At 39.0% G+C, this 27963-nt stretch overlaps 1 protein-coding gene and 1 non-coding gene across 2 annotated transcripts; both read left to right on the top strand.

Moving 5' to 3' along the window:
* The first annotated feature begins 48 nt into the window (after positions 1 to 48).
* Positions 49 to 1473, top strand: LOC107803149 (CDT1-like protein a, chloroplastic). The gene is made up of 3 exons (XM_016626787.2): positions 49 to 489; positions 685 to 886; positions 982 to 1473. Exons 1-3 carry the CDS (start codon positions 187 to 189, stop codon positions 1056 to 1058), a joined length of 582 nt encoding a protein of 193 aa, XP_016482273.1. The 5' UTR covers positions 49 to 186; the 3' UTR covers positions 1059 to 1473.
* A 24502-nt stretch (positions 1474 to 25975) lies between these two features.
* Positions 25976 to 26082, top strand: LOC142168469 (small nucleolar RNA R71). Its single transcript, XR_012698328.1, has one exon. It is a non-coding gene; the product is annotated as a small nucleolar RNA R71 (small nucleolar RNA).
* Positions 26083 to 27963: the final 1881 nt, after the last annotated feature.

Below are 27963 nucleotides of genomic sequence, written 5' to 3'. Positions count from 1 at the left end.
CACTTTGTCGAGTCTCAGAACCCCAGATTGCAGAGAATTCCACTGAGAACTACACCTCTACATCTGCCGATAAAACTCCTTCCAAATTGCTTTCGACACAAACTAGCAGAGCAAAATTATCAGCAGGAGGGGTTCTTTCTGGTACTTTACCACCATCTCCTTTACCCACAACTCCATTAAAAAAACATGAAGGGTGGAGATGGTTCGCCTTTATTAAGTGCTGACGAAACTCCAGCAAAACATACATCTACACCAGCAAAATTGATGACTTCTACACCTGTGCTCCAACCTACCAAGAGATGTTATATGAGTCCGGATGGAGAGTTAACTGAATCACCACAAAAGCTAGTTAGGCACCCTCCTCGTATTAGGTCATTGACCTTTGATACTCCTGTGAAGAGTTCAAAGGTTTCTGAAGTCATCCATAGTAGAGAATCGTCAATAGATGATGAAATCTTTGACATTCTTCCTGAGAATCTTCTGCTATCGGTAAGACACGAAAGAACTTTTCTTTCAAGACACCATTTCCTTGTTGATAATATATAATTTTGACTAATTTTGCATGGCATCATTAAATTAAAAAAAAAAAATTGATCCATTGAACTGAGAAATTAGGAAATCTATATTCTATATTTCTTGGTCTACTTCTAAAGGTTAGCGGCTAAATGTTTCATGGATCTGCAGATCAGAGAAAAGGAGCAAAAGCAATTAGAGGAGAAAGATCCAGCTATATCCCAAGCGAAATGGCGCAAGAAAATGATTTTGAGCTTACCTAAGTTCTTCGACATGATTTACTTCCTATTTCAATCAATTAAACGTTCTGTGATTACTAAAGAGGAGCTTATGCACAAAGTACTTTCAAGCCATCTAGAGATTACTGATAGAAGTAAGTCTGGCGGTTGATAATCGTTTAAATACTTGGAGTGCTTTGGCATTTTGAAGTTGCTTCTGACTTTAAACCTCTGTCTTCTTTCTTTGCAGGAGAAGTTGAAGAGCAACTCCGGTTATTGCTAAAAATAGCTCCTGAATGGATCCATGAAATGTGGGCTATAGCATAAAAAAATTTGGAAATCGGGCAGAATTTCGATTTTATGGCCCTAAAATACCAAAAAACAAGTAACGGTCATGGTGAGGTGGTGACTATTGTTCCTTAGGTCATTTTTGATGGGCCAGTAAAATTTTAGGTGATTCGGTTTCGGTTGCTGGGGCCCCACTAGAGAGCATGGTATAAGACACAAAAATATGAGAATCGGGCAGAATTTCAGTTTCATTGCCCTATAACGCTAGTGTATGTACACAACTATATGGATCAGGCCGAACGACCTCGGCATAATTCGTGCGTAAAATCGCTGGGAGTCCGAATACCCACAAGATTTTTCCTCTTGATTGAACTTGGAAATTACATGATATCCCCTTGTGACCGGAGATTGGATAAATTACTTAGATGATTCTTATTTGTTAAGATGGCGTGTACTATATGGAAATTTTAAATTGATATTTCATGAAAGGATCACGTTAATTACTGTTTCTTATTCTATTGATGTGGTTGTATTTCATGTCTACATAAAATTCTTGTATTTTATTTATTGGACCACTAGTAAGTGTTGATGTCGACCCCTCGTCATTACTTCTCCGGTGTTAGGCTAGATACTTACTGGGTATGCATTGATTTACATACTCTCGCTACACTTCTGCACAAAATGTGCAGGATCTAACAAGTTCAATCGATGGTCATCTTGGCGCGTAGGCGCAGCTGCAGAGGGAAATTTATGGTGAGCTGCATTCCAGGCTACGTGTCACAACCCACCGAGTCTCCATCTTATTTATTTACTTTACCATGTCTATTTTATATTCCAGTCATATGTTGTATTATTATTATGGCACTCTTTAGTAGATGCCCATTCACTTGTGATACCGAGTTTTGGGATGTTCTAGAATTTGTTTAAGGTTTGCTTTACATTGACATATATTTGCTTTATAATTTATCCGAAATGTATTTATTTATGATTTTTAATGCATAAATTCCTCTATCTAATAAGATTCATGATTTCAAAAATAATAAAATAAATAATTAAGTTCGTTCACTGTTGGCTCGCCTAACGGCGACGTTGGGTGCCCTCACGACCTATAGTGGGTTTTGGGCCGTGACAACTTGATATTAGAGCTCTAGGTTCACTTGGGTGTCACGATCATAAGCGAGTCTAGTAGAGTCTTGCGGATCGATTCGAAGACGTTTGTACTTATCTTCGAGAGGCTACAGAGATGTTAGGAGCACTTCCCTTCTTGATTCCTTGTCGTGCGATTTGATTCCATTGAAGTTTATGCCTTCATTTCCTTCCTACTCACTCTTATACGATATTGAACGGTTGTTATCAATCGGGCATCGAGGAGTTGTAGTGGTAATGCAGACGTGGCGCAGGATGTTTCTTCCTGCGTATTCGGGCGCGCTTTATCGTCGTCTTGTGGAAGGATGCTCTATCATTTCCGCTCAGTGCTAGTATTGCCTACGGTTTTGAGGCTATGTACAGTGTATTACAATGTTCACACATTGTTATCATGCAGTATTGGTGTAAATGGTAAAGTGCCTATTTATGTATCGTGGCAGTGAATGATTCAAAAGGAGGATTATCCGATTCATGGTTTAGAGGTTCGGCATTTAATTCCAGCGCATGAAAGGCAATCGGACTATGGGTGTTCAGGCCTTGGTTGACAGAGTAGCGAGACTTGATACTCTCGGACGTGGTGGAATTATCATTTGTGATGTAGTGTCGTCGTCCTTGTTTGAACGCATTAAGGCTCGTCAGTGTTATGATCTTCTTTGATTTTCCTTCGGGGCAATGTGTTGTGAAATGGTGCCTAAGAAATGGTTGTCAGAGAAGGAGGTGTGTAGCGATTTCAAAGTGGAATCAGTGTTTCTAATGTTGATGGCTCAAAAAAGATGATCTTCGAGGAGGCTTAGAATTGGTAGTGATTTATTAGTTATGGTGCCATAGACATGGATTATGATTTGAGGCAGTATTTAGGCAGCGAATGATGAGGAAGAACATGGTGGGAGGTGTCTCGCGGAGGTTGAATTGTTATAGGTCGAGTAGTTCTCTTTGGAAGATGGTTAACTTAGAGTGGGAATGTTAGCATATCATAGGGATTTCATGGTAGGATAGCCACATGCTTCCAGAAAACTTGATGCTATTATGGTCATGGTGAACAAGGGACTAAGTATGTATATTTCATTTGAGATGGTAGCTTTGTGCTTCGAAAGTTTGAATATGATGGAAAGAGTTTGCTTGGGATGTAATATGACTTCGAGTTTTGGATGCATCGCTAGACCTTCATCTGATGTTGACGGTAATGAGCGGGCGCCTTCGACTGGTGGGCTAGCATGGGCTTAAGAGGATTAACTAATTTTGTGATGGCTGTAATCAGGGCAATGTCGTTGGAAGAAGTCGATATGGGGTTACACATGTGGGCTATCTCATGTGAGGTGTTAGGAGTTGCGTGATTTCTAGTAAAGGTCCTCTGAAGAATTTCATTTTTCTATCCAACATGAATTATGTACTACGATGTGAGATGGGATCGCTTGAAGAAGATGGTGTAGAGGTCAGGAGGTCGAGTGTGTGTTTGGAGATGATAATTCAAGTTATGTTATGCAAAGTTTAACAAGAGATTGCGAGGATTTTTGCGGAGTGGCGGTGCAAAATCATGGTAACCGAGGAGGAGGAATCATTGCGATTTATGGATTTATGAAATTGTGGCTTAAAGCAAAGTGGGTGAGCCTATCGTCTACGATTGGGTCATGTGGTTGTGTGCCTTGGCAGTATCGGATTATCGGTTGTAGATTAGTTATGACCAAGGGGAGAAACATCAAGAGTTTTTCGGGTAAGGAATTTGATGTATGTGTGCTAAATTTTACCTTATCGATTCATGTGCCGATGTTGGGATGACTCAGACTTTATGCTTCTTATGTATGTGATGTGCAAGGAAAGAGATTCATCTGATTGTTTCCTTGGAAGTGTTCATGTGCTAGCAAAGCACTAGAGTTTGGTTATATTCGGGAACATGTCAAAGTGGGTGACTCTCAATAATGGTTCTAGTGGGTTCAAGAATTTAAGTGCGGTGTCTATGGATTTTGGGTTTGCTATGTGGCTGAGGACTGGGTTTTGCCATAGAGTGTGAAGAATACTCAAGGGATTTCTATGTTATCATCAGATCAGCAGTGCAGTGTTGGAGGAATGAGAGAAACAACTTCGGATTCGTAGAAGTTCTTTTAGAACGGGTGTATCCGTTAGAGATACTATTGAGTGTACAAGGAGGGTATGAGATGGTTTATGGGTATTGAGACGATGTGGTCTTGTGATTTAGGTCACTCGGGATGAGTGTTGTTTGAGGTACGTTATGTGTTTGAATAAAACTATTACTTCAAAGGCAATTCAAGAGTAAATTGGAAGAAGTGAAATCAGTTAGTGATGGTTTGAATCAGCATGGTTGTGGAAATCATCGATTCCTTCAGTGTGTGAAGCTATGCAGGTGATTCGTGGTTGTATGTACGGTCTTGACAGCCACCGTAATTTAATTGATTTGGAGGTATTTGATTCTGATAGTTTTGTTATGTGTAAATGGATCCCGGAAGAGTTATGGCGGTTTAGACTACGACTTGAGGTTTGTATTTTCTGCGGTCATGGGAATTTGGTTGTGTGTTGCAATTATTCTTCTTAAATGTGCTGAGTGAAAGGGGTTTTAGCCGATGAAGTATTTATTTTACTAGTGGTTCAGGGGTTATGGTGAAATTCATGTACTCTCGCATAGCGGCATGTTAGGTGCAGTGAGCGATATAGAAATTGGGAGTTGAGGATCAAGGTGTCGGTTTGGTGTTGATAAGAATGTCACGAACTCGGGGGAGCGGGGGAGAATTTAGATGTTCAGAATAAGCTGGCATTATCTTAATGTCGCCTAAGGACGATGTTCTGTGGAAGAGGCATTGTGTATTGGGTTGTGGATTCTTACTTGGTATTACAGAAATAGCATGGTTGATGGCCATTCATGTTCAGATTTTGCTACCTAGCATGGAAGGTTGTGGGGGTATATTCCACGGAAAGTTCGTATGAGTGCGACGTGTTAGTTTTTTGATTGTCAGAGATTGAGATCGGCTATGGAGATCTGGTGTTGTCGCTGATGGGATAGTTTGTACCTGAGAGGCGCTCTATTCCTATAGGAGTGGACTATGGGAGTTTGTTCTGGATTGGACGGCTGCTCGTGTTTGTTATGGATATGGTCATTGTGGATCCTTGAAAGATTATTGGCCCAGTATGGGATGATTGGAATCGGCTTGAGGTCCGTTGGTAGATCTAATGTGAATATATGCTCTACATTAGATCGGGTGTGTTCATTCAGCATAACATTGCTTATGGAGGAGTCTTCGGGTGTTGGATGTTATTCATGTCGTCAAATATTCTATTTAATACTCTATTATGCCATGTGGGTTGTGAGACGACTGGATTATTCGAACATGTGTTATGATCACGTCTAGCTTTTGGTGTGGTATGAGCAAGATAGCTCTCTAGATGCAGGTCGTTTATTGCACTTTAGTCATGCTTGAGTGTTTGTAGCACATGGCGCTATCCGCCTCCCATGGTTGTATTTATGCATTTGGCGTGCTTGTGGTCGATATTTGGGTATTTCGTAGGTATGAGTATTATGGCTTGATGAGTATTTCCTTATTTATTGTTATGTATGGATCGGGTGGCACGCCGCCACGGGTATGTTATTTGGATCGGGTTGTCCACTGTAACGGTGTCATGTTTGGATCGGGTTGCACGCCGCAACGGTGTCATGTGTAGATCGGGTTGTACGCCGCAACAGTAAGATGTTGAGTATGGTTCCTTATGCTTATTTGTGTGCCTTGTTTCTCATTCTCTAACGTAGGTTCATAGCATCTGTTCGACCATTTTATTCGTTACGCGAGCTGGATAGTTTTTTGCCAGAGTTCGTTCTTCTTTATGGGTCATATTCGAGTTGTAGCTTGTTGGCGTATTGATGGCGCCGAATGAGATTTCAGACGGTGTTTGAGGTGGCTTATTGCACAAATTCATGCAGATGGTGTGGACTATAACACATGAAAATTTAGAAATCGTCCTAAAGGCCACGTGAAACATGAACGTCCATTTTTTCGTGTTTATATATGTGATGATTTTCCTAAATTTATTAGATGAACTTCGATTGGCCTAAAATTGGAGGATCCATCAGATACGGCCTTGTGATTAATACTCACCATGACTAACATTATTTTTTGATTTTTTGGGGTCAAGAAGTAGTAATTGATGATTATGTTCATTTTTTCATATGTATACATGATGGTTTTTCTGAGTTTGATTGACGGGCTCGGATTGGCTTAAAAATTTATGGATCTATTGAATACAGCCTTATGAGCAATACTCACCAAGACTAACATCGTTTTTTAGCGTTTCAGATTAATGATTTTATCCATTTTTTGTGTGTTTATACATGTGATGATTTTCCCGAGTTTGGTTGACAAACTCGGATTGGTCTAAATATTGATGGATCTATTGAATATGGCATTGTGAGCAATAAGCATCATGACTAACATCATTTTTTGATATTTTGGAGTCATGGAATAGGAATTAATTATTATGTCTATTTTTCGTGTATTTATATACATGATGATTTTCTTGAGTTTGGTTGACGGACTCCGATTGGCTCAAAAATTAATAGATCCATCGGTTACGACCTTGTGAGCAATACTCACTATGACTAATATTATTATTTTTAGTATTTTTAGTCATAAAAATACTATGCATGGCCACATGAAATGTGAATTAATGATTACACGATGATTTTTCTAAATTTGGTTAATGGACTCAGATTGGCTTAAAAATTGGTGGATCCATGGGATACAGCCTTGTGAGCAATACTCACCATGATTAACATCATTTCTAGCATTTTGGGGTCAAGAGAGAGCAATTAATGATTATGTCCATTTTTTGTGTTTATATACGTAATTTTCTTGAGTTTGGTTGACGGACTCTGATTGGCTTGAAAATTGGTGGACCAATCAAATATGCCATTGTGAGCAATACTTAATATGACTAACATCATTTTTTCATGTTTTAATGTCACGAAACAGGAATTAATAATTGTGTGAGGGGCTAAAGGCTTCCATTAGGAGTTAGTTCTCACTTCTCACTTCTGTAATTTATGCAAATTTCATTGCCCCAACAAAAGGATCAAAAGTGTCTTTTTCATTCTTCACAATTTCAAAACTTCACAATTTTTACGGGTATGACCAGTTTTGCCACAATTCCAACACACTATATATCCTTTTCTTGATTTAGATCTAAAATATGACAATACTTTCACTTGACTCTCCCTCCTTGGATTTCAAAGCAGCTTTGACATAGTCCAAAATGTTTATACGAAGACGGTAATGTACGCAATAACAATAACGCCTTATTTTCATCGTCAATTTTCTCATCCAAATTCTCTAAATCCGTTACGATTGATTCAAACTCGTTAATATGAGAAGTAAGAGGTGTACCTTCTTTCATACGAAGAGAATATAAGCATTGCTTTTTAAGCAATTTATTCACGCGAATATTTTCCAAATGAAGAGCTTCCAACTTGTCCCACAATTTCTTTGTCGTCTTTTCATTAATTACTTCGCACAAAATTTCATCTGCGAGATAAAAATGAATAATTGATCGAGCTTGTTCATCGATCTCATCCCAAATCTCATCTTCCATATCGAATGGTTTCTCCCCTTTCAATGCTTTATGTAAACTATTTTGTACAAGAACGGCATGCATCTTTATTTTCCATAAAGTAAAGTTGGTTTTCCTATCAAACTTCCCAATATCATACAATATAATTGACATCTAAAAATAGCTAGTCTATTAAGAAAATACTAACGAAAATAGACATAAATCTCTTCTGACGAGGAACTCTAATGAAAATCCTATTTATTGAAGAAACAGTGCTCTTTAAATTTCTTGGGTATTTATTTTATGGCACCTTTCGGCGTCACGAGTGATGGCATTAAGACAAAATGGTTAGAGAAGGCCCACGAAAAGAATGGTCAAAAAAAGTGCACACCATTATGCCAGTTTTGGTGAGATGATAATGGGGCTCTCCACATAAAGTGTAATATGTAGGCATATTGCGGGAGATTTAACTAGAGAAGAAAAATATCATAAGGAGTTAATGAGGTTTAGCAATTGAAAGATAAAGACTTAACTTCCATGAGCTCAATGTAAGAATATTAATAACTCAAGATGAAACATGATATTAAAACAAAATAATTTAGATTAATAAGAAAAGTTGCGTGTATGTTTGAGTCATATCGTGAATTGGCGAAAGACCAGATCTTCCTGTCTATTACTCTTTCTTTATTACCCTTTCTTCATTATGGTGGTGTCAATGAGACAACTACCACATACAACAACAACCACATAATGTTATAAAATAATTCTAACTTTATGTTTATATAAGGACTAGAGAAGGGATCTAGTTGCAATATAAAAATCTGGTTGGCCGTGAGGACATGACCATGGATAGGAAAGTGTGGAAGTTTAGAATAAAGGTAAATGGTTAGGATAGGTAGTCGAGCGTTGTCCTTGTCTGTAACAGTAGTTTTAGTACATGAGTTAGTGTTATTTGTATATTTTCGTATTTCTTGACTTCTGTGATTACTTGTTGTTGCTTTCGTTTCTGCTTTCTGATTGTAGTACTTAGTTTTAGTTTTTTATTTTTGCTTCGGTTTTCTACATTGATGGATGAGACGCGAGGCGGAGTTAATGCTAGGTTGGAAGTTTGGAGACAGACGCCAGAGTCTAAAGATTTCAAGTTGAGTAGGTCAAAAGCTGAGTACATGGAGTGCAAGTTTAGTGATGGGTTGCATGAATAAGAAGTGGAATGAAGATTGGCACTCAAGTCTCCCGAAAAGAGATAGTTTTAAGTATCTTAGGGCTATTATTCAATACAATACGAGATTGACGAGGATGTTACTCATCGTATTGGAGCATGGTGGATGAGATGGAGGCTCGCCTGGGGGGTTTTGTGTGATAAGAATGTGTCACCTGGACTTAAGGGTAGGTTCTACAGAGTGGTGGTTCAACCGGCTAGTTGTATGGGATTGAGTGCTGGCCTGTCAAGAAATTCCATGTCCAGAAGATGAAAGTAGCTAAAATGCAGATGTTGAGATGGATGGGTGGGCATACCAGGAAAGACAGGATTAGGAATAAAGTTAATAGGAAAAAGGTAGGAGTGGCATCTGTGGAGGACAAGTTGTGGGAATCTAGGTTGAGATGGTTCGGGCATGTGACGAGGAGAGACATAAATACACCGGTCAGGAGGTGTGAGGAGTTGTCCATGGCGAGTCTGCAGAAAGGAAGGGGTAGGCCTAAGAAGTATGGGAAGAGGTTATTAGGCAGGACATGTCATTGCTTCAGCTTACTGTGGATATGAACCATGATAGGAAGGTGTAGAGGTCGAGAATTAGGGTTGTAAGTTGATAGTTAGTAGTGTGTTCCTCCTAGGCTTACCAGTAGTACTAAGACCATTATTGTATTATCTTAGTCATGGTTATTTATTATTACATGTTGTGTTTGTTGTTGTTGTTGTTGTTGTTATTGTTGTTGTTGTTGTTGTTGTTGTTGTGTCATTCACACTCGCCACCATAATGCATTATTGTCACCTTTGTTTACTACTTGGTTACTTTATCTTATCTCTATTGTTCCTTGAGTCGAGGGTATATGGGAAACAACCTCTCTATCTTTATAAAATAGGGGTAAGGTCTGCGTATACATTACCCTCTCCAGACTCCATTTATGGGATTACACTAGGTTTGTTGTTGTATTTTTACTTCGATTTTCTAATTGGTGTGCCCGTTGCTGCCCTTCCTTTTACTTTTCCTAAGTCGAGGGTCTACCGAAAACAACCTCTCTGCCTTCTTGAAGGTAGGGGTAAGGTCTGCGCACACATTCCCCTCTCCATACCCCACTTGTAAGATTACACTGAATTTATTGTCGTTGTTGTGGTTGGCCCTCCCATTATGGACCTTATCAGGTTTAGCTTACACTCACTATTATACTACACTCACCAAGCACCTAAAGTGCACGGCCGAATAACCAGTTATCACACTTAACGTTTATGAACTATCACTAAAACTGGTCATAGATAAGCTCATTTTTCTACACTACAACAACAACAACAAACCAGTTTTCTTACGCTAAATACTATTAATAACATCTGCAAGCGATAAAGAGAATTAAAATTCAACATGTTGAAGTCTTCTATAAAGATCAATGTGAACGAAACTTACATATGTAGCAATATTTTGTTATTTCTTCCAACCCCCAAACAACCTCCTTTATGTTGGGTTGTGACTGTTACCTACCACAGATCGGATGGGAACCAAAGGCTCAAGGTATACAGCCGCTTGATTTATATGCTACTTACATAAAAATTGTTAGGTAAGGATTGATAAATTGAGGAATTTGTGAGTGATTGACAACTGAAAACTTACTATACAAGAGTTACTTACTTGAGAAGTATTTTTGTATTTAAATAGTTTGATTCTCATATTGCTGATACGTGTATTGCTATTTTACAACCTATATCTTGCATAAACTCTTGTATAACCAATCGCTACACTAGTTGTGAAAATATTATTTTGTCTTATATTATCAATCAAATACTGCATAATTTATGCAAGTTATTTTGCTAATTGATTAAATACACTTGTAAAAATAGGCCGATTGAGGTAAGGATGCAATGAAAAATATGAGGATTAAAAAATATGTGATTAAAATGGTAATCTCATAAAGGTTTGAAAGTATTTTGAAGAGATTGGAATAGGATGACTCGCCAAACTATTTAATAATATACTAAAAGCGATGATATGATGCCCATTGAGTGAAGAAAGAATATTTTGATGTACATATTGAGGATAAAATGATAGAAGATCATTTAAGATGATTTGATTAGCCCGATGTTGACACGGATGTAAAGGTCTGTAGGAGTGAAATCATTAATAAATGAAAGTTTAGGCAAATAACATGATTCTCGAGGAGTTATCCGAAAATTACAAGGGAATAAAGTTGACCTAAAATAGCATTACATGAGAGGAACTTGTCTAGAAATACCGTCAATCTCCCTAAGTCCATTCAAATTTAGCACAAGATATGGTATAATGGAACTTTCCCTTTTTTTTTTAATTGTATTTTGTATAATTATTGATTTGAGAAGAATCTAAATATATAAAAAAAACATAGATATTAGTATGGACACCCAACTTATTTTGGGAGAAGGGGTAGATGTTGCTGGCTTAATTAACTCATTATACTTAATACTGAGAAAATAACAAATATAGTTCCTTATATTTGAGGGTAAGGTTGAAAGGGGTCTTTTAAGTATGCCCCAAGTAATTTTGATCCTTTAAGTTTGTCAAAGTTAACACTTTTGGTTTATGTTAAATAGTTAACAATTTATGTTCATTATATTTGACATAAACTTGGGGGAAAAGAGATTTAACTTTTGATCACGCCCAACTATGCATTATAAAAATGACTAAGCGGTCGCTGCAAAAATAATCTGGTTCAAGAGTCCGGAGTCGAATCCCATAGGAAACTAACCTATTTGCTACAACTTTTCAGTATCATTAATGATAAGCTCAGACAACTTTCAAAGTTCAAGATTTGATTTGTGAATTAACAGAAATTACTTAACTAAGAACAAATGACAATAAAAACTATCGATTAGCAATAATGAGATTGAATCAAGGATAAAAAAATCTAGGGTTTATGATTTCCCCAATTGCCGGATTAATTCCTGACACGTTAGCTATAATCTCGCCGCAACACTCTCTAAAGATTATGAGTTCTTGTTTATCGCAATTATCTCTCGATCAATTACGATAATTTACTAGAAGTATTCTTTCAAACTACTCTAACTGATAATTCGTACAACTCATAAAGTGTAACAGTCCGACAGGTCATTTTGAGAATTAGCGTCCCGTTCGGTGACTTAAGGTCTCAAGCAGTTTCGTATTATGTATTATGACATGCATGTGTGGTCGAGTTCAGATTTCGGATGATTCGGGATTGATTTGGAAGAAGGATTCTTGCTTTAGAAGCTTAAGCGATAAAAGTTGGCCGGAGTTTGACTTTGTGTAGACAACTCCAGAATTGTATTTTGATGATTCCAATAGTTTCGTATGGTAATTTTGGACTTAGGCGTGTGTCCGAATTTGGATTTAGATTTGGAGGTCCGTAGGTTAATTTGATGCATTTCGGCAAAAATTGGAAAGTTGAAGGTTTGGAAGGTTGAGAGGTTTGACCGAGAATTGATTTTATTGATATCGGGTTCGAATTTCATTTTCGGGAGTTGGTATAGCTCCATTGTTTCATTTGGAACTTGCATGCAAAATTTGACGTCATTCCGGGTTGATATGATATGATTCGGTGCGAGTTATAAAAGTTAAAAGTTCATAAGTTCATTAAATTCTATTCGAGGTGCGATTCATAGTTTTGATGTTGTTTGATGTGATTTAAGGCCTCGATCAGGTCCGCGTTATGTTATGGAACTTATTGGTATGTTTTGAGGGGGTCCGGGGGGCCGGATGTGTTTCGGACGGGTTTCGGATCGTTTGGATCATGTTGGGTGGAGCTGTTGTGGGCAGGATCTAGTGTGGTCGCACTTGCGGAACTTTGGGCGCAAAAGCGGCAGAGTTGGCACATAAGCGCATTTTGGGTGGCTAGGTAAGTCCGCAAATGCGGAGAATTGGTCGCATCTGCGGAAGCGCAGGAGCGGATTCGTGAGGCGCAGAAGCGAGGGAGTCTCGCAGAAGAGGAAGGTTAATCGCGCCTGCAATGTGCTATTTGTATCATGTGAAAGCCGTGTATGCAAGGTGACGAGTACGTACTCAGTTTATATGTGGAAATCTACCGGTTTAGACCCTTAGGCATCTTTTATGTACTTATTTGGAATTGTTAGCACATGTTATACCTTTTATTCGTCATGTCTACTATCACATGCTTTATTTGAAGTTGTCGTTACATGTCACATTCTTTACTTGTCGAGTTTGCTCTTATATTCTTTATTTGGAGTTGTTACCACTTTTACCATTACGTGATTGCTTTTATCGTTGAGTTGCTCTTCATTGAGATTATTGGTACATGATATCCCTTGTTGTCGATTTACTCTCATGCCTTTAGACGAAGTACTAGCTAGTGTCATCTCTTTCATTGTTAGCTTAATTCGTACACTAGAATCCGGAGTTGCCATTTCATGGAGACACTTTCACTATTGAGTTTATCCTTAAACAATTAATTGGAATTAAAGTCATCGAGAGTCATTAATCTATTTTAATGGAAGTTGTGTTTAAAGGAGGTGTTGTTCCTTGTTAAGTTACTTTTCGGTTCATTTTGTTGTTATTGAGATTCTATATACATAGTGTTGAGACGTGTGCTATTTGTTGTGAAAATATTGATATCGTTGAATCCTTAGAAAGGTTATGGCCTATGGACACTTGTGATAAGAGTGACATGTTGTGTTATTGTGATGATAGCATGTGTGAATTGTTTTGTGGTTTGATTGTTGTTGTGTGGAGTATAAGGGTGACATTTCACCGTTGTTGTTATACGGGGCATAAGGGTAGCATCTCACTATTGTTGAATGTACGGAGTGATATGGGTGGCTATTGTGTTATTGTCTGGGCAGAGTAATAAGGGTGGCTATTATACAGAGTGATATTGGTGGCTATTATACGGAGCGATACGGGTAGCTATAGGAGAGATAAGGGTGGCTAATGATATTGTTATGGCGGAGTGATACGGGTGGCTATCGGAGAGATAAGAGCGGCAATGTCAAGGATGATGTGTGATGGTTTGGAGACATTGTGTTAGTGATTTTCGTGTGATGGTGTGATTTTTCTTGTGTTTGTCATACACCTTGCGTGACTTGTTTTGTTGTTTCGATGAGTTATTCGATGTCCTTGATATTACTTGTTGACTTGGGCTGCAGTAGTACACTCGCACAAGCATACACTGTAGCATGCCACATATACTAGCTCATGAGTACGAAACTTGATATTTATCAATCATGCCCATGTGTTCTTGTATTATCTGTTTCCATGTTGATATTGTGAGCCTGTGACCATACCGCGCGGATTGTGATTGTGAGCCTGTGATCATGCCGGGCGGATTGTGATCTTGGCATGTGAGTTGTCCGTGCGGGTGCGATTCGAGATGTGGGCACGAGATGCCGTGAGTACATGATGATAGGTTGAGACCCGCGACTTGTGAATATGAGATGAAGTACCACGGAGTGATTTCGTTGTGAAACTTGTGTTAGAACGGCTTGATTAATTGATTGTCCTTTGTGCTTCCTTATTTGGTTTCAATGATACTTACGGTGTTCTTGTTGCTTTACTGTTTATATCACATGTTGATTTTGTTGCCATTTAGTGATTCCTGACTTCCATTATTAGCTTTATACCTCTATCCTGCACAGGTTATCTTGTCTAGTGAGTGTCTTGACTTGTACCTCGTCAAGTTAGTCTTGATACTTACTGGATACCGACCGTGGTGTACTCATACTATACTTCTGCACATTTTTGTGCAGATCTAGGTACTCAGAGTCTGTTGATTATTAGATAGCGGACCAGATATCACTGCGGAGACTTCAAGGTATACCTGTCATCGCGTTCGCAGGCCTCGGGGTCACCTTCGGAAGTTATTTTTGTACAGTTTAATTCTATTCCGAAATAATTGTACTTAGAGATTTTTTAGAGTGAACTCAGTAGAGCTTATGACTTGTACTACCGGTTTTGGGATTGTTAGCTTTGTATAGAAATTTCTATTTCATATTTAATAGGTGTTGGTTGAATTTTGCTATTAATTTAGTAAGCATTAGGCTTACCTGGTCTTAAAGACTATGTGCCATCACGATATCCTACGGAGGGAAATTTGGGGTCGTGACAAAAAGATTGCGCCAAACCTTTGTTATATCTAATCCCGCTTTTAAATTCAAGTAATTAATCTCTTAACTTACTCGAAAGTGACGTTGTTCAACAACAATCTAATCAAGTGTTCTCTCTCAAGCAACACAAGATAACTAGGCATGATTAATCAAGGGCCCTTCAATTAACCATAAGAAATACATAGTTGAACAATTAGAGAGTAAAAATGACTCAATTAGATCAATACGCAATCAAGACTTCATCCAACAATTGTTTCCATCAATCTTAGATGACGGGTTTAGCTACTCATAATTGTGTAGATAATAATAGTAATATACAAAAGTATTAAACTACATATTAATGGAAAGCGGAGAGAAAAACTCGTGTGATTCGTGCTCTAGAGTGTTTCATAGCCTCTTGCCTCTCTAATGACGTTTAACCCTTCAAAAACTAACTTTAAGAGGTATTTATATGGTGGGGCCGAGGTACGTCCAAACATAATGAGTAAATAAAAGTGGCTCGGATAAGTATCGTCGGCGTGGGGCATTGTTAGAGGCACCAACATTACTATGCGAGGCACCATCAGAAGCACCAACGTTTCCCCATGAGGCACTGTCATAGGCGCCAATAACAGTGTCTTGGACAACGCCTTGCACTGTTTGCAGCCGTGACTTTTCATTGCCTTGCACATCTTCTTTTATTGCTCCATTTTGTAGCTTTTGAGGTACCGTTTCGTGCAACTTTTCTCCACTTCATGTCCAAGCATTTCTAAGCGTGAAATAAGCTCTATTAAGCTCAATTGTCGTACAAATTAGCATCCAAACAACAAGCAAGTAGGGTAAATAACATCAAAATATATGAAATTATAGCACGATATCAACACCCCACACTTAAATATTGCTCGCCCTCGAGTCAACCAACCAAACACTTCCTCTTCAAGGACCCAACAAGCCACACATTCACAACACTACACCTATGACCATGGTTGATAGCAACAATTAGGCTCTAGCATATGCGGTCAAAATACACTTCCCATACTTATGCCCAATTTCAAAATATCCAACCCAGGAACAACATGATTATAACAATCTTAGCCTCGAAAACTAACTCAATGTCATAATGCACTCGAGGCTTGACTACTTAATCTAACAGAGAGGTCTAATAACGTTACCTATCCTTTGTAAAACCATATGCCCTCACAATAAAACAAAGAGTAAGCAGTCCACACATCCAAATCACATGATAGAATATATTTTAAGGACTCACACATGAAGAAAAATCACTCTCTCTCTCAAAAAAAGTCACATGCACGCAAAAGGTACCATAGGCTTGCCCATTATGTAAACCTTACTAATGTAGGCATGCTCGGTCCGAAATCAACTAGAACTTTACTATGGTTGTAATGTGAGCTAAGGGATGGGTAGGATATATTTAGGATATAGTGGCTAACCCTCCTAAGCACTTTAACACATCACGTATTCATCTTTAAGCGCAAAAGTCCTTCAATCATCACAAGATAGCTCACCCCAAAATATTTTCCTTCTTCTTTACACACTGCTTCAGACCACATCCACTAGCAAAAATAAGAAACCTTTATTTCTTCATTTATTCTTTTTTTTGTATTTTTTTTGCCTTGCCGCTAGTGGATTTTTATTTAAAGCACAAGTGCACATTTTTTCCTTCTATTGGTTCCACTCAAAAGTTACCCCAAGTTTTCTCATTACATCTGTTTAGCGCTCTCTTTACAATTCAAGTGCTTTAAGAGATATAAGGATCAAAATAATTCAATTAAGAACAAGTGTTTTAAAAGGCGTGGGCGTAAGGCGAGGCATTTTACATATGCCTCAGCGAGGCATAAGCCCCATGGGTATTTAATTTTTACTATTTTATAAGATAATATAATTACAGTAAATATTTATAAACAGGTAAAATTGCATAAAAATTAAAGAAAACTATAAATATGTGGGGGGAAATATATATATATATATATATATATATATATATATATATATATATATATATATATATATATATGTATGTGTGTGTGTGTGTGCGCGCGCGCGCTCCATCCCCACAAAAAATAAGTCAAAATAATTTATTATACGCTACTAACAAGCACAACTAACTTGAGCCGAAAAGAATAAAATTTTCTACATGGAGGAACAAATAGGATGACTAACCTGCAATTTGAAATTTGAACTTGCTGCTATGAAGGAGACTTGCTGCTATGAAGGAGAATGGAGTTCTCTTTGTATTTGTAAAAGAAATTGAATATTCGTAGTTTTGGGAGATATTAGCATACTAGCGAACAAGATAAATAATTAGAAAAGATCATGAATTAGGGCTTTAATCAATAAAAAGGTTTTGACTTTTACATTTGATACATTTCAGTTCCTTTTTAAAACTTTTGAGTAATTACAAGCTAACTTTTGAGAATTTGGGTATTATATGAAGGACTTATTCAACAAATTTTATTTTAATTTGAAAAGGTCTCTGTGGCTTACGTCTCACTACAAAAATGCGCCTCAAACGCCCGAGCGTACGCCCCGAACGCCCGGGCGTACGCCTCTTGAGACTTTCGCCCCATACTATCGCCTCGGGGCGTTTTTGGTGCACCTTTCCCCAGGGCTCACTCCGAAAATGCCTTTTAAAATATTATTCAGAACAAAAGGGGATAGACTTGTAATGCGGGTACTAAAAGAAAGGCTTATAGGCTCAAAAGGGTAACTAGGGTTGATTTTATTTATGATAGGCAACAAAACTCAAAAAGATCAAAAAAACCTAACATCACTTTTTAAATCGAGCAACACCTAGGATTTCGATTCAATTCACATTTCGGGCAAGTTCTAGACGCAAATGCAATAACATCGACTATGCAAAGAACTCACTTCACATATGGCACATGACTTACTAAGGACGGTTTCATTCATACTCTTAATCAAACAAGTATTCTCGAAGCCAAGAGATATATTAAGCATAAAGCACAAAGTGAACACAAGTAAAGCAACTGAGAAATAGAAGTCATACCACATGCTATTCATTTTTACCAAGGCATCATCATATATTTAAAGCTCAGGGAAGGTGAAACGCATGCTAGAACCTAAGTAGGCAACCATCAAACAAGTCAAAAAGTGCAATTCACATCAGTTCTTCTCCTTTATTTCCTACATACTACTCTAAAAGTTAAAACAAAAATTAAAACTACTACCCGGTTCAAGTTACATCCCATAAAAAAGAACCGAGGCATGAAGAAAAACCACGGAGGATTATTACTACCTAAGAAAAATAAAAGACATGTTCTTGTATTTTTTCTATTTTCTAATTATTATTTTTTTGTATTTTTGTTTAGACTTAAATCCCTCAAGAAAACTGTCTAGGAGATCCATCGTTGGGAAAAGTCTATTTTTTATGTTTTTTTATTTTTTTCTTTTATATAAAAATAAAAAATAAAAATAAAAACCACGACGGTACTCAATACTATTCTAAAGTATCCTAAAATAATAAAACAAGAAGCTAATAATAAAGAAAATAAGAAGCTATAAAGTAAAAATATAAGAAGCTAGAAATTAAAAATATAAGAAGCTAATATGGTTACTAATCTATTACTACTATGCAAAACGAGAGTTACCCACCCCACACTTAAAACATGCAGTGTCCCCAATGCATAATTAAAGTAGAAAGGGTGAATAAGAACTCCCTGATCAATCCTCGAGATGTTGGCCCTCATCGAAGAAGGATCGGTCAGCCTCATCTCAATCATCAACATCATCACCCAGATCCTCACCAGTGGCATCAACCGCTGGATCAACCTGCTCCTCGTCGCCATATACTGAATGCTCTGGAGTGTTGATATCTTCATCTGGTGGCCCCCTGGCCCACAGCTAAACTAACCAATCACTATGCAGGTATGGTGAGCGGGAACCGCTCAGTCAACTGAGTCCTCTCCTCTGAAGTAGCAGGCCTACCCCCAATCCGCAACTGCAAGTCCATCATCCTATACAAATGAGCTAGGACGCTCTCATCGCGAGCCTGACGCTCCGATGTAGTCAATGTAGTACCATCTTCCTCATCAGGCCCACATGACAGCGATGTCAGTAGCTCGAGCTGTGGATGGAATCCACATGTCAAACCTGGGCTCCTCATCCACTTGCTCCATACGCAAATATTGCATAAGCAGATTCACAAAGAATATCCTAGTAAGCGTGCCTTTTCTAGACTGTGCCATCTGACTACGTATCAACTGGCCCGCATTCACTGGCCCCCCTTTCATCAAGAAATACACCTCATATATTCTCTCTCAGACAACAGCAGAATCATGATCACACGGAAGTAGTCTCGTGTTCACCAAGCGCAATCACACTTTAGAAATTTTTGTAAACTTCAATTTAGGCAAAGAGACATGGTTGTTGTATCTCTTGTCTCTTATCCACACCGCATTCAAATTAACACAACACTGTCTGTGCCTAATATCTGTGTAAGTAGGCCGGTCAATAAAGTCACACAATGGCCCACATGGAACATCAGGGGCATCCAAAAATCTATATGATGCGCTAGCCGAAATATCAATAAGCCTCCCACGAATAGGCACCAATTGCTCCTCAACCTCAAGGTTCCACCCGGCGTAGAACTCGCGCACTAAGCTAAAGTTTGCCTCTCCCTGATTTTTAAATACAAAACCCAGTCCTAGTTCATGTATTCTTTCCTAAATTTGAGGATAACGGGACTTCAATTTGTGCTCATCAACTGCAAAATCAGGGAGATATGAGTTTGGACGACACTTCTTGTACCATGCCCTCCTAGATGGGGGCACGCTCTTGATGCCATACTCACAAGTCGCCTTTTCTTGAGGTTGCGCCTCGGTTGAAACAAAAGACACTTGCTTTCCTTTACCACTGTGACTACCATACATAGCCTCAACTCTGTTCCTTTTCTTTGGCGGTGGCCTGACGGGGTAGCCTTTGCCTTTGGTGGTGCCTTAGCCTTAGCCGGTGCCTTAAAACTAGCTGTTGGACGAACCATATTGCACGTACCTGTCAACCATGCCAATTGTCAATTCAAGGAAACAAAAACTATCCCAAAAATAAGGTCGGAGTGACCCCACACTTAAAGCTCTAAGATATACTAATTACATTAAACCATAGGCTATTCAGACTTCGCCTTCATCAAGTAAGCATATTAGCATCTAAATTTCGCACTGCACATAGTTTGTATGTCATTGCAAACACGATTTATCAATCCACCCCGACTCCATAGAGTCACCCTATACGTAGATTTTCATATCAATCATGCTCACCTAACACAAAACAACCAATCCCGGAGACTCGGGCTCCAATTGGGACTAAAATCGCCAATGAGGCAATTTATCGAACACCTTGTATGCATTATTTGTGGGTGAAGGATTGCTCCATCTTCCCAAATCGGCTTGGGAATCGAGTGTGAAACACTCATTACAACAATCATAAGATATCTTATGGTGTATTTAGGGGTTGGGAAAGTTTTAGCACAAATGCACCATTGTTGCACTTTGTAGAGCATATTACCCAACAACTAGAATTTACATAGAAAAAGAGAGAATAGAGGGGAGAGAGAGAGAGAGAGAGAGAGAGAGAGAGAGAGAGAGAGATAAATTCATACGTGGGAATTGAGAGATAGAACGAGGCAGTGGGGTGAGATGGTGACTTACAGAGTTGGGATTTTTTTTTGTTTCAGCTTGGGAATGGGATAGTGGGGTTGGAAGTTAGGCAGAAGGTGTTTGTGTTGTTTTGGTTTAGAGGCTGGGGTGTGTGGGTTTTTACAAGGGAAGGGGTGTTTTTGGGGTTGGGTAATTAATTAAGAGGGGTGTAGGGTTTTAGGTGAAAGGGAAAAAACACAAGAAAAAAAAAAAGAAAGGAAAGACTTACCTGGGCCTCTTGGCGCTGGTCTACGCGAGGCAGCATGAGACGCGGCATTGAAGTTGTGCGAGGTGCCCTCGGGCGCGCTAAATTTGTCACGCTGGATATAGCCAGGTCGTGTGAGGGGCGACATCCAAAACCCGTGAGGCGCTAGCAGGCGCGCTAATAATCACGCGCTAGATCCTGTGAGGCATCGTGTGGGGCAGTGAAGTTTTAACGCAGGGCGGGGTGTGGGGCATTGTACCTTTGTGCTAAGCAACGCGAGGTATGCTAAGATTGCGCATTTGACTTTTCCCCGCTATGGCTCGGTGTTTTCTTGTTCGTTTTGCAATAATTGTTTTAGCCCCGAGCACATCTTTCTTCCAAGTAGCTCTACAACCTATCAAAACACTTCAAATTCACACAAAATTCACTTGTTAGTCCACCTCAATATCAAACTAAAACTAAAACCAAAACTAAACTAAATCTACGCTATGAATTGGGTTGCCTCCCAATAAGCACCTTTGTTAATGTCATGGCATGACGAATACAACACGGCCATGGGTTGCATTCCAGGAAGCGTCTGATTTAACGCCGCGACACTACGCATGCTTTCAAGATTACACTTCGCTCACATATTAGGGCTCTTCCAAGTACATCACATCTTTCTCCCATTTTTCTTCAATCATTCCAAGGTAGTGTTTCAACCTTTGCACATTCACTTTAAACCTGTTCGTTCCATCTTCAGACTCAATCTCTACAACTTCACTTGGGAACACTTGCACATCTCTAAATGGTCCCAACCATCTTGATTTCAGCTTACCCGGAAATAATTTCAATCTCGATTTGTATAACAACACTAGATCTCCGGGTTTGAAGTTCCTATCTAGAATGTGCTTATCATGCATCATCTTCATCCTTTCATTGTACAATCTTGTACTCTCGAATTCCTAGAACCGAAACTCCTCGAGTTCATTTAACTCTGTAACTCTACTTGTGCTCGCGGTTTCCATATCCAAATTCAACTATCACAGTGCCCATAAGTCTTTATGCTCAAGCTTCACCGGAAGATGGCATGCTTTTCCAAACACCAACTTGTACGGAGACATACCAATTGGAGTTTTAAATATTGTGTGGTAAGCCCATAACGTATCATCCAACTTCCTTGCCTAATCAGTCCGAGTCGCATTCACTGTCTTGATCAAGACACTTTTGATTTCCCTATTGGACACTTCCACTTACGTGCTCGTTTGCGGGTGGTAAGGTGTGACAACCTTATGGCGAACTCCATACTTTTCTAACAGCCTTGCGAACGCTCTGTTGCAGAAATGAGTTCCACCCTCACTGATTATAGCTCTCGGAGTGCCAAACCATGTGAAAAGTTTTTTCTTAGAAATCCTATTACTCCTTTGGCATCATTTATTGGAAGAGCCACAGCTTTAACCCATTTGGAGACATAGTCAACTGCTACCAATATGTACTTGTTACCATACGAGCTGACAAATGGTCCCATAAAATTAATCCCCTACACGTCAAACACTTCCACCTATTGAATTGTAGTCATCGGCATCTCATGATGGCGAGATATGTTGTTGGTTCTTTGGCACTCATCATTACTTTTCACCCGATCATGGGCATTCTTAAATAGTGTCGGCCAATACAAACCCGACTCCAACACCTTCGCGGCTGTCCGAATTCCTCCAAAGTGCCCATCATATGGTGAAGCATGGCAAGACTGCAAAACAGAAGATTGATCTTTCTCGGGATACACCTCCGAATCATGTTATCCACACATATTTTAAAAAGTAAAGGTTTATCCCAGTAATAAGACCGACAATAACGAAAGAAAATTTTCTTTTGAATCGAAGAGAGTTCATAAGGTACAATACCGTTTGACAAATAGTTAGCAATATCAGTATACCAAGGCGTCTCCTTCATTGCCACTGCTAGTAATTGTTCATCCGAGAATGTCTCTATTATATCTTCAACCTGTACTTTCTTTTCATCTCCCTCCAACCTTGAAAGGTGGTTTGCCACTTGGTTCTCCATTCCTTTCCTATCGTGGATCTCCAAATCAAATTCTTGTAGAAAAAGAACCCAACGAATCAAGCGTGGCTTTGACTCCTTCTTTGTTATCAAGTACCTAAGTGTTGCATGATCAGTATAAACACTTACTTTTAAACCTATCAAATAAGACTGAATTTGTCGAATGCAAACACTACATCCAACATCTCTTTCTCAGTCACAGTATAATTGAGCTATGCACCGCTTAGTGTTCTACTTGCATAGTAAATTGGGTGCACCATTTTGTCTTTTCGCTGCCCCAAAACTACTCTTATAGCATAGTCACTCGCATCACACATGAGCTCAAACGGCTGCTCCCAGTCGGGTACAACAATGATTGGTGCAGTCACCAGTCTCTTCTTCAGCTCCTCAAATGCTAACCTGCAATCATCAGAAAACACAAAGGGGTGATCCTTTTCAATCATTTTATATAATGGATTAGCAATTTTAAAGAAATCCTTTATAAATCACATGTAGAAACCGGCGTGCCCAAGGAAACTTCTTACTGCCTTGACCAAAGTGGGTGGTGGAAACTTCCTTATCACGTCAACCTTAGCATGGTCGACCTCAATACCAGTACTTGACACTCGATGCTCCAAAACTATACCTTCTTGTACCATAAAATGGCATGTCTCCTAGTTCAGCACCAGGTTTGTCTCCACACACCTTTTCAAAACTCTTCTCAAATTGTTATGACAATCATCGAATGAATTCCCCACCACTGAGAAATCATCCATAAAGACTTCCATAATATCTTCAACCATATCAGTGAAAATGGCTAACATACACCTCTGGAAAGCGGTTGGTGCATTGCATAGGCCAAACGACATTCTCTGAAAGGCAAAGATGCCATACAGACAAGTGAATGACGTTTTCTCTTTATCTTGAGGGGCTATTGTGATCTTATTGTACTCTGAATATCCATCCAAAAGCAAAAGTGAGACCTCCCTAGCAATCTATCCAACATTTTGTCAATGAACGGTAGGGGAAAATGGTCTTTCCGGGTGGCAGTGTTCAGTTTTCTGTAATCCATGCAAATTTGCCAACCTATGACTGTACAAGTAGAGATCAACTCATTATTCTCATTCTAGTTAATAGTCATGCCACCTTTCTTCGGAACACATTGGACTGGGCTTACCAAGATGCTACCTGATATAGGAAAGATGATGCCCTCATCCAACCACTTTATCACTTCCTTCTTCACCACTTCCTTCATATTCTGGTTCGGCCTTCTTTGATGTTCCCTGGAAGGTTTTTGCCCCTCTTTTAAGAGAATCTTATGCATGCAAAAGGCCGGGATGATACCCTTAATGCCTGCCATGGTCCAACCAATAGCAGTCTTACATTCCTGTAAGAGTTGTTCTACCTGCACAGCTAAAAAACCAGATGAGATAATAATAGGTAAAGTAGAGTTAGGCCCTAAGAAAGCATACCTGAGGTGAGCTGGAAGCAGTTTTAGGTCCAACTATGGTGGCTCCTCTATTGACGTCTTCGCAGGTGTTGTTTTTCTTTCTTCTAAGTGTAATGGCTCAAATTGAGGTTCCCTTTTCCAGAAACCTTGACCTTCGAGAGCCATAACCCGTTCTGACAACTCTTCACCATCCACTTCTTTCAAATTCATCAAACAAGCTTTTAATGGGTCTCTGATATTAAGAGTCTCATCCTCCTCTTGTAGTATCACATCAACTGCCTCCACTAGCGAACAATTTGAAAATTCGCTAGGCCTCCTCATAGATTGTTGAACGTTGAATATTATTTCTTCATTATTCAACCTCATTTCCAACTCTACAGTCTCACAGTCAATCAATGCTCTCCCAATAGCTAAAAAAAGCCTTCCCAAAATTATGGGTATTTCTTTGTCAACTTGGCAGTCAAGAATAACAAAGTCGGCAGGAAATACGAACTTACCCACTTGAACGAGCACATCATCTAGGATTCTTGTTGGCCTTTTCACTGTGCGATCAGCTAGTTTCAGTAACATTGAGTTTGGTCTAGCTCTACCAAAGCCTGACTTTATGTAGATTGCCAAGGGCATCAAGTTAATATTGGCTCCTAAGTCACACAATGCTTTAGCAAAAGTATAACTTCCAATTGTGCGTGGGATAGTGAAACTACCGGGATCAGACAACTTTTGAGCCATAGGTCTTGTCACTACCGCACTACACGTTTGAGTCAGAGTTATAGTAGACAGGTCCTGGAAGTCAAACTTTCAAGACATCAAATCCTTCATCATTTTAGCATAACCTGGAATTTCCCTCAAAGCATCGATCAACAAAATATTCAATAGAAATTGTCTGAGCATTTCTATGAATTTCCTGTATTGATCATCTTTCTTTTTCTTTACCAACCTTTGAGGGAATGGTGCTAGAACTAGCTTCTGCCCACTGCTCTATGTCTCTTCCTGATTAGAAGTCTTTTCTAATACCTGTTTTGGGAACTGTTCAATTTCTTTCTCCTTGCCTTTGTCAACTTGTGCTTGCTCAACTATGACCTCTGTGAGCTCCGTCGACTCATCGATCTCAATTGGCATTGGAGTATATGACACTTGGCCTTGTGGTTATGCTCCCATAGGATTGGTATTGTATTATTGCTAGGCTAGTCTGTACTACTGATTCTGAGGTCCCCATTGTTGTCCACCTTGCCTCTGACCCCCAAAATTATTTACGTAATTCATGTCTTCTTCAAAGCCCTGGCTATCACTTTCTCCACTTTATGAGCAAACATACGGCTGATTGATGCAAGGAGTGCATAGGCCTCCATTGGTTATGTCAACAATGTGAACCTGTTTCGTGCTCATCTCATCAATTTTCTTTGTCAACAAGCTCATCTGGGTCATGAGAGTGGCTATGTTTTCTACATTTGTATTGTTTAGGTCAAGAGAAACAGAATGCACTATTAGAGTGAGTGTTGTATCCCTTGTCATCCAGCCTGAATTTTGAGCCATCTTGTCAAGAAGAATCTTACACTCTGTGAATGATTTGCTCAAGAATACACCCCCGCTCAAGCATCTGCATTAGCCTTCAGAATGTCAGCCAAACCCATATAGAATCTCTGTCCTAGCATCTGATCCGGGATGCCATAGTGTGGACATTTCACCAACATACCCTTAAACCTCTCCCATGTTTCTTGCAAAGTTTCAGTTGGTTTTTGCCTAAACTTCAATATCTCATCAATTTGCATTGCAGTCTTGTTGGGTGGGTAGAACTTTTTTAAGAACTGCTTAACTAGTTCCTCCCATGTAGCAATGGAGTTTATCGGGAGCGAATTCAGCCAATTTGAAAAGTTGATTTCTCAACGTCACCCATTTCAATTTTGATTTGTTCATTGAATTTTAGTTGTTTGCCCTTCTTATTAGCCCGATTCAATGTCCTGAATGCTTTCTCGGGATCTGAGAGACCTTCAAATAGTTCACCATTTCTCAAGGAGCTTCTAGGCATGCACCTAAGGCACAGAAGAGTTCAAATGTGAGAATTTTAATGGAAATATTTTTAGCACCACGGAAAATTGATCTAAACTAAAAACCCTAGCAATTCTTTCAAGTTGTAATGAATAACACCATTAGTTCCCCGGCAACGGCGCCAAAATTTGATCACGCCCAACTATGACTTATAAAAAGGACTAAGCGATCGCTGCAAAAATAATCTCGTTCAAGAGTCTGGAGTCGAATCCCACAGGGAACTAACTTATTTACTACAACTTTTCAGTATCATTAATGATAAGCTCAGACAACTTTCAGAGTTCAAGATTTGATTTGTGACTTAACATAAATTACTTAACTAACAACAAATGACAATAAAAACTATCGACTAGAAAGAATGAGATTGAACCTAGGATAAACAAAATCTAGAATTTACGATTTTCCTAATTGCCGAATTAATTCCTGACACGTTAGCTATAATCTCGCCGCAACACTCTCTAAAGATTATGAGTTCTTATTTATCGCAATTATCTCTCGATCAATTACGATAATTTATTAGAAGTATTCTCTCGAACTATTCTAGCTGACAATTCGTACAACTCATAAAGATCGCGCCAAAGCTTTGTTATCTCTAATCCCGCTTTTAAATTCAAGTAATTAATCTCTTAACTTACTGGAAAGTGACATTGTTCAACAACAATCTAATCAAGTGTTCTCTCTCAAGAAATATAAGATAACTAGACATGATTAATCAAGGGCCCCTCAATTAAACACAAGAAATACATAGTTGAACAATTAGAGAGTAAAAACGGCTCAATTATATCAATACGCAATCAAGACTTCATCCAACAATTGGTTCCATTCGTGCTCCAGAGTGTTTTGTAGCCTCTTGCCTCTCGAATGATGTTTAACCCTTCAAAAACTAACTTTAAGAGGTATTTATATGGTGGGGCTGAGGTCTACATGTCCAAACATAATGAGGAAATAAAAGTGGCTCGGATAAGCATCGTCAGCACGAGGCATTGTCAGAGGCACCAACATTACTCCGCGAGGCACCATCAGAGGCGCCAATATTTCCTTGTGAGGCACTGTAAGAGGCGCCAATGACAATGCCCTAGACAAAGCCTTGCACTGTCTACGGCCGTGACATTTCATTGCCTTGCACATCTTCTTTTATTGCTCCATTTTTTAGCTTTGAGAAACCATTTCATACAACTTTTCTCCACTTCATGTTCAGGCATTCCTGCACGTGAAATAAGATCTATTAAGCTCAATTGTCGCACAAATTAGCATCCAAACAACAAGCAAGTAGGATAAATAATGTCAAAATATATGAAATTTGTCATGACCCAAAATTTCCTCCTTCGGACCGTGATGGCGCCTAACATTTCACTTGCTAGGCAAGCCAACGTTAGAATAATATTAGCCAATTTTTAAATTATTAATAATCAAGGAAACAAAAGCGGAAGCAGAGTTTGAAATATAGTGAAATAATCCATAAAAAATAACGGTGTCTAAATACCATCGCAGAATTGGTGTCACAAGTGCACGAGCTTCTAAAATAATACAAATAAAGGTCTGAATAAAAATGAAGTTGTCTGAAAATAAACACACAGCCAAAGTAAAATAGACGGAGACTTCAG

This window comes from Nicotiana tabacum, chromosome 13 (genome assembly GCF_000715075.1).
Source record: "Nicotiana tabacum cultivar K326 chromosome 13, ASM71507v2, whole genome shotgun sequence".
NCBI classification, from domain to species: Eukaryota; Viridiplantae; Streptophyta; class Magnoliopsida; order Solanales; family Solanaceae; genus Nicotiana; species Nicotiana tabacum.
Note: the sequence above shows the minus strand (reverse complement) of the source record. Positions and strands in the feature narration are given on the sequence as shown.